The sequence below is a fragment of the Jaculus jaculus genome, chromosome 9, assembly GCF_020740685.1.
Source record: "Jaculus jaculus isolate mJacJac1 chromosome 9, mJacJac1.mat.Y.cur, whole genome shotgun sequence".
NCBI lineage: Eukaryota > Metazoa > Chordata > Mammalia > Rodentia > Dipodidae > Jaculus > Jaculus jaculus.
Window position 1 is genome coordinate 129,681,963 of NC_059110.1, and position 7,931 is coordinate 129,689,893.

At 44.1% G+C, this 7,931-nt stretch overlaps 1 protein-coding gene across 2 annotated transcripts in view; it reads left to right on the forward strand.

Moving 5' to 3' along the window:
• The window catches only part of LOC101595231 (ABC-type organic anion transporter ABCA8A), a 70,412-nt gene extending 63,064 nt beyond the window's left edge, over positions 1–7,348 (forward strand). For both annotated transcript variants that reach the window (XM_045158156.1, XM_045158157.1), the window contains 8 exons: positions 406–566; positions 2,381–2,456; positions 2,527–2,621; positions 3,294–3,413; positions 3,986–4,126; positions 5,089–5,168; positions 6,018–6,073; positions 6,199–7,348. In XM_045158156.1, the coding sequence (XP_045014091.1) occupies positions 406–566; positions 2,381–2,456; positions 2,527–2,621; positions 3,294–3,413; positions 3,986–4,126; positions 5,089–5,168; positions 6,018–6,073; positions 6,199–6,297 (828 nt within the window). In that variant the 3' untranslated portion in view covers positions 6,298–7,348. The remainder of the gene's footprint in view (positions 1–405; positions 567–2,380; positions 2,457–2,526; positions 2,622–3,293; positions 3,414–3,985; positions 4,127–5,088; positions 5,169–6,017; positions 6,074–6,198) is intronic.
• Positions 7,349–7,931: the final 583 nt, after the last annotated feature.

Here is a 7,931-nt window from a genome sequence, read left to right on the forward strand (position 1 = left end):
TTTCAGTCCCAGAAATAGCTGGATCATACCTTAGGTCTTTTATTTCTTAGATGCCACTTTATTTTCCATGATGACTCTGTTAATATATACTCCCACCAGCGGTGCACAAGGTTTCCCTTCTCCTTATCTCCTCGTCACTTACCTTTCCACTTTTTGATAGTAGTCATTCCAACAAGTTTGTGGTGATATCACATCCTGGTTTTAATTTGCATTTTCCTGCCAATAATTTGTAACGTAAGATAGTGTGCTACTTTTGCACACACCTGGGTGTGCATTTTAATTCTCTGAATGAACTTTCTCTCTCTTTTGGAAGATTATGACGGGCACTTAATAAAGAACCACATCAAAGAAGCACTCCAAGAAACAGTGCAGAGTGTGGCTCTGACCACGATCTATTCCCCACAGGTGTTACTAAATGGGAGCAGCAGAGGAGATGACCTGGGTTTCCTGGGATACTGTCCTCAGGAGAATAATCTGTGGCCCAACCTAACAGTGAGGGAGCATCTGGAGGTGTTCGCTGCAGTGAAGGGGCTGAGCAAAGGTGACGCCATGGTGGCCATTACACGGTGCGTTCCTCACCCAGGTTTTGGGTAACAACCACTTAGAAGGCTTGAATGTTGACCCAAACAAGAAGAAACCTTACAAATGTTTTTTTTTTTTTTTTAATTTAATTTATTAGTTTTCTTTTCAGTAAATACAGGCAGTATGGTACCATTATTTAGGCTCATCTGTGATCTACCCCCTCCCATTAGACCCTCCTTATTATTGAAAATGGGTCGTGCATTGTGGAGTTAGCCCCCAGTTATTAGTATGATAAATGTCTCTGAAAATCATGACCCAACATGTAACTCTGACATTCTTTCCGCCCCCTCTTCCGCAAGATTTCCCTGAGCCATGTTGGGTTCATTTTTGGTCTGCTTCAGTGCTGAGGTGTTGGGGGCCTCTGAGGCTCTGGCTCTCTGATTTGGTAGGAGTTGATTTTTCTCTGCGTTGATCTCCTTCCCCTTTGTGCTGGTATCCAGTTCACAGGAAAACATCACCCTTGCTTATTTCGCCAGTTGTCCTTAGTTTCAGTTGGGCCCCTTCTGAGGTATGTTGGGGCAGCTCTCTTCTTAGGATCTGCATCTATCTGGAAAAGAGAAGCAGATTCTCCAACGGAGAGTGAGTTAGCACCCAGAAAATTGAGATAACACTTACTTTTTTGATAGACAGTTTGATAGGTGTAGGCCCTCTTATACCCCGTGATTGATGGTAGCTTGATATTGTAGAGTGGGCTTGTGTTTGGGTATGGTTCTGACTTGTTTCCCAGCTCCAGCTAAGGGTCTAGTACCACTTAGTGGATCAGTTAGCCAAATCAAGAGCAATTGATTCCTCACCATGGCTGTATACCACTATTGCACTTGTATGGGTATCACATCCGGTTAATTGTTGCTACTTAGGTTAAACAATGTGTTGCTTGGACAGATCTTGGTCACTTCCCCCAGTCGCCTATGTAGCGCCTTCTGGCACTAGACACGCTGACTGTCTGGGGACTGACTCTCTCCTGTCTTCCAGCCATGTCATTCCATTTTACGTGTCAGCTGCGTATGGAGTCTTCAGCAATAGGGTCTTACCACTGGCCTTTGGTGGGTCATCAATTACTCTGACAGAAGTCTGTTATTGTTTTGGGAAACCTTGTAGGTTTCTTTGATCAAAAGCTCATTGTGGATTGTAGGCCCAAGCTGGAAGTGGGGGTTACAGGTCAGTGTCCACTAAGAAATTGAGGAAAAAGATAACTAATATACAAGAGTTAGAGAGAAGAGAGATAGAGGGGAGAGGGGGAGAGGGAGGGAGGGAAGATGTAGGAGATTTAGGTCAGTCTTGATCCTACCCTCTCCAGTGACAAATGTTTTTTGTTTTTTTTTATAAAAATATTTATTTATTTATTTGTGAGAAGAGAGAGAGGAATATGGCCATTCCAGGGCCGCCTTCCACTGAAAGTGAACTCCAGAGACCTGTGCCCTTCGTGCAGCAGCTAGCCCTACATGGATACTGTGGAAATGAGCCTGCGCTGGCAGGCTGTGCAAGCAAGGGCCGTTAGTGGCTGAGCCATTTCTCCAACCCTTAGCTTTCATTTTGAGCATGGAAAGACAAAAGTAATTAAGTATATTTAATAATTACAGAAGTATCTAGACACCAATTCTTACAGTTTTTTCAAGAAGTAAAATCTCATTCTAGAGCATTCTGGCAGTTGTCAGACTGGCCTGGTAGAATGTCCTTGTGAATTTCTAGAACTGCCTGTCTCAGCCCGGCTCCCCCGGCTTGCCCGGGCTCAGCGGGTCCTCCCCTCAGCTCTCCCCACGGTGGAGCAGACCGTGATGCTCGGCTGTCTTTCCTTCAGGTTGGTGGACGCGATGAAGCTGCAGGACCAGCTGAAGGCTCCCGTGAAGACCCTATCAGAGGGGGTGAAGAGAAAGGTACGGGCAGGCTCGGTGTGGTCTGCGCAGCCCTCAGGCGGGGGCCTGACGGATGTCCCTGTCCTTGCAGCTGTGCTTCGTGCTGAGCGTCCTGGGGAACCCGTCAGTGGTGCTTCTGGACGAGCCGTCCACCGGGATGGACCCCGAGGGCCAGCAGCAGATGTGGTGAGGGGCTCGCTGCCATCGAGGATGCACAGACGCCTGGCAGGGACTCAGAGAACTGTATTGATATTGTTAAACAAGACCCTTCCCTTAAGACCTTCTAAGTGTGGCAAGCACCATTCACATTGGGTACATAGACGGTTTACAATCTAGTTCTCGCTAAACAGAAAATGGGTAACATCACTATCTCTAAGATCAGACATTATTCTTAGAATTGCTTATTTGGCCTTGTAGCTGCGAGAGGTGTCCTGTTAGGACGGTAATGTAAAAGTTGTGAATACAGTAACTGAAGCTAGCGGGAGCGTCTGGGGTCTCTTGCCCTGTGAGGCTTGGGATTGCCGTTTCTGTCACGTGTGTACACCACCCTGGGTACTGCTCTGCAGCCCTGAGGACACATGTGACTTCGTCTCCTAATCTCTCTTTTATTTTCTTAGCTGCCTGTAACCAATTCTCAGTTCAGAATTTTTCATTTCATGTATCCCTCCACTAAGTTTGTATTTTACCCCATGACCACCCCAAGTTCTCTAAATTGAACCATGAACACTCAGCTTCTCTGCCTCCCTCTTGCTTTGTCTGAAGGGGTTGTATCTCACTTCCACCAAGTGGGACTCCCTCTCTGTTTCCAGATGACTTAGAGGACTTCAATTAATTGCAACTCTTCTCTTGGCCATTTAGGCAGGCAATCCGGGCCACCTTTGCAAATTCCAAGAGGGGAGCTCTACTGACCACCCATTACATGGCAGAAGCCGAGGCCGTGTGTGATCGTGTGGCCATCATGGTGTCTGGAAGGCTGAGGTGGGGTGCTTGGTGTCAGCCCTCGCCTGATGTTTTTGTTGTTGTTGTTGTTATTGTTTTATGACCAAAGAAACACTGGTTTTGCTTTAAAATAATTTTTTTGCATGTGTGTATGGTATGTGCATATGTACAGAAACATGTTTGCATGTGTGTATGTGGAGGCTAGAGGTCAAGGCTGGGTGTCTTTCTCAGATAAACTTCACCTTAATATTTGAGACAAGGACTTGCACTGACCCTAGATCTCACTGATTCAGCTCGACTAGCTAGCCCTCCAGATTAGGGATCCCCCAATTTCCCAGCTCCCCAGTGCTGGGATTACAGGCACGCGCCACCATTCCAGGCTTATATGTGGGCTCTTGAGATGTGAACTCAGGTCTTCATGCTCATGTGCCAAGCACTTCACCCACTGATCCACCTCAGTAGCCTCCAGACTTTGCTCTTGAACAAGTCAACAGTAGGCGGTGGAGCTGCTGGTTCTCTTTGTACAAGCGGGAGGGCTCCGGTAATGCGCTCTCCCGTGCGTGTCTCCCCTACTTTCCTTGTCTACTTACAATTCCTCGCTCCTGCCCCAGATGTATTGGTTCTATCCAACACCTGAAGAGCAAATTTGGCAAAGAATACCAACTGGAGATGAAGGTGAGGACCCCTGCACAGGTGGAGGCCCTCCACTCAGAGATCCTGAGAATTTTTCCCCAGGCTGCTCGGCAGGAACGGTAAGCAAAGTTCCTGTTTTTGGTCTGGTAGCAAATGCCCCCTTCTTCTTCTTGAGATCTGCTTGAGTTTATACACATTGGGTGTCATGTTTATTCCACAAAAAGGCGAATGCATTTGTGGGATACCACAAGAAGTGGACTAGAGAAGAGAGTGCTGATTGGAATTCTCAGGTCATATGCTGTGGGTGTGCTGGGCTTGTGTCAGTTGTCATCCAGATCTTTAAAGGGTGATCCCAGCGAATTGCTTGGATACGGAATGTGCCGAGTGGATTGTGTGAACATGTCTATCAATAGAAGCTTTCTACAGAAACAAATGAGGACATATGACATAGTTGACTGATGGCAAAGTTATTTTATTGTGTTTATAAGAAACCTAATTTCATATAAAATGCCTTACATGGATGTGTTTTGTGGGTGAAATTGGCTGTCCCATAAAAAAATAAAACAAATCCCTTAAAATCAAATTTAGTTTATTTGTAAACAGTACACACATTAATATATTCCTGAGCAGTAATTGATAGCCATTGACCCCTTCTGAAGGAAACTTCATGCTGATCTCTTGAAGACCACTTTGGCCTCTGAAGCCTTTTTGCTTTATCAGTGAAACGTTATGATGCGTTTGAGGGGCTGCCAGGCTCCGTACAAAATGCATCTAGATGGCTACTGTATTTAGGAGCTCTCAGGTGGTGTAAAGAGCTTGAGTTTCTCCTTGAGAGCTGGTGAGAAAGGCAGGTCTCAAAAGGTGTAGACTGGCTCTACCCGTTTTCCTCCAAGTACCCTGAAGTACTAAACTGACAACTACATTCCGCATCCCGCAGTCCTTCCAGTGAACTGACCTGTTTAACGAGCTCACTGTGGCAGTTCCAACTGTGACACTCTTATTTATGAAAACAGCTAAGGGAAATGCCGTGAAGTGGGGACATGCATAGCTAGAGATCAACTCAGGTCTCCTCTCCTCCCAGGTACGCCTCTCTGATGGTCTATAAATTGCCCATGGAGGACGTGAGACCCTTATCCCAAGCATTCTTCAAACTGGAGACAGGTAAGAGAGGCCAGTGGGGAGGAGTCCCTGAGAAGCAGACCACTCTAAAGCTCAAAACGAATCCAGTGATGATAAATGTCATGATGGATCAGAGTAGCGCATGCTAATCCTCCCCGTTAAAAGTTCATTTGAGGGCTGGAGAGATGGCTTAGCGGTTAAACGCTTGCCTGTGAAGCCTAAGGACCCCGGTTCGAGGCTCGGTTCCCCAGGTCCCACGTTAGCCAGATGCACAAGGGGGCGCACGCGTCTGGAGTTCGTTTGCAGAGGCTGGAAGCCCTGGCGCGCCCATTCTCTCTCTCTCCCTCTACCTGTCCTTCTCTCTGTGCCTGTCACTCTCAAATAAATAAATAAAAATTTTTTAAAAAAAGTTCATTTGAATTCCAGTTGAAAACCAAGGAGGGAAAGTGCATCTGTATGAACGTGAGCATGGCAAGGCTATTTTTAATTTTTTTCATCTTATTTCTTTGCACATATAAGAGTACAAAGCAATATAAACCTCATTATACCTGGAATGTTACATTATTGTGGATCAGAGATACTTAGTTACTTTATATATCATATATAAGAGATATGGCCTTAACATACACATTATTTGATTGGGTTAGGCTATAATAAGAAACAAATTCCCTGTATAAAGATAAATAACCCAATATCCACCAGTAGACTTAAGTTTAAGTTTGAATATTATGCATTAGCCCTTCAGGCATAGCTTCCTTGGAACAGGAATGCTTGTTTGGTCACTTCATGGAGGATTTGCATTTGTTGCTATGCTGTACCCTGGGATGATTTAACAAAACGACCAGATTTCAAAATAGCATAAAGCCCTGATGTCTATCCATTTCTATGCAGTTAAACAGAACTTCAACTTGGAGGAGTACAGCCTCTCGCAGTCCACCCTGGAGCAAGTAGGTCAATTTTGGTCACTTTATTTCCCAGCTATTAAATGCATAGTCTTTGAATTAACCCAAAGTTGTATGAGGTTCTCTCTCTCTCTTTCTCACACACACACACTTTCTTTCTTCACTCCCAGGTTTTCCTGGAGCTCTCCAAGGAGCAAGAGTTGGATGGGTTTGAAGAGGAACTGGATCAGTCAGTGAAGTGGAAACTCCTCCCACAGGAAGACCCTTAAAGTCTACAGATATTCTGTGCTTTTGCCTATGGGTGCATGCTCCCCAACAGAAGTGGTTTATTAAAAAAATAAAATTTGGGCCAGGCGTGGTGGTGCACGCCTTTAATCCCAGCACTCAGGAGGCAGAGGTAGGAGGATCGCCCTGAGTTCAAGGCCACCCTGAGACTACATAGTGAACTCCAGGTCAGCCTGAGCTAGAGTGAGAACCTACCGCAAAAAAAAAAAAAAGTCTTTATTGCTACCTATCCATTATAAGTCAATGAAGTATTCAAAGATAGAGATATCAAGAAGTAATTGGATCATGAGGCAGTGCTCTTGTGAATAGGATTCATGCCCAGAAAAAGAGAACCATTGAGCTAACTCATTCTCTTCTTAAAGTCTTTTTGGTCATTACAATTTTTGGCATATTTTTGAGATCTTTATTATATAAACATGTTACATACTGGCCATATTCCCACTGGGTTATACTGCTACGTTCCCTCTCCCTCACCCCATTCCACTGAGGGCCCTCCTCGGTGGAGTTATCAGTATTCACTCTGAGGTCATGAATGCACCAGTCAGTCTCTGTGTGGCAGATAGTGCCTCAGTGGGTACCTTCCCACACTGTGGTTCTTACATTTATTTCTACCCCTGCTTCCTCAATGTTCCCTGAGCCTTGGAATGCCTTGGTCATTATAGTTATGAATACATATTAATCATACAAGTTAATGGCTTTACTGTGACATTTCAATACATGTGTGCATTGTGCATGGGTTACACCCTTCCCTGTTCTTTGTCCTCTCTCATCATCCTTTCTCTCCCTTCAGCCTCATTCCAGTCCTTAATGTCCATCTGCTACCTTCAGATATTTTGTATATTTTATGTTCGTTACCATATAAGAGAGAAAAATTACAATACTTGGCTTTCTTTGTCTGGTATATTTTGCTCTGCACAATGTCCTCTAGATTCATTTATTTTCCTACAAACAATAAGATTTCTTTCTTTATATACACATATATGTATCATATATATGATATATATAACAAATTGTCTTTATCCATTCCCTGGTTGATTCCCACATCTATTGTGATTAATGCCACAATAAATAAGGGTGTGCAGCTATCTGTTTTATGTTACTCAATTTTGTTCTAAGTTTAAGGATCAATATAATACTAGCTCTTATAGAAAGTGTCTGGAAGTTTTCCTTGTTTTTCTATTTTATGTAATAATTTGAGGAACTTTGCACCAGTTCTTAAAAATTCTGATTTGGCCAGGCATGATTGATAATACCTGTATTCACAGCATGCGGGAGAGTGAAGCAAGGGAATTGCCATGAGTTTGTGGACAGCCTGAGTTACAGAGTAAATTCTAGGACATTTTAGGAGTTTATAGTGAGACCCCAGCTCAAAAACAAACAAAACAAAAAAATGAAAGGTAAACAGAGAGAAGGAAGAGGAAAGCAACAAAGAAACAAAGTCAGATAAAATCCAGCAGTAAATCTATCTAATCCCATGTTGTTGTAGTTACCTTCATGCTACTGGGACAAAACACCCAGCCAAAAACAGCTGGTGGAAGGAAAGTTTTTATTTTGGCTTATACTCTCAAGGGGAAGCTTCATGATGGCAGGGAAAAGCACAGCATGAGCAGAGGCTGGA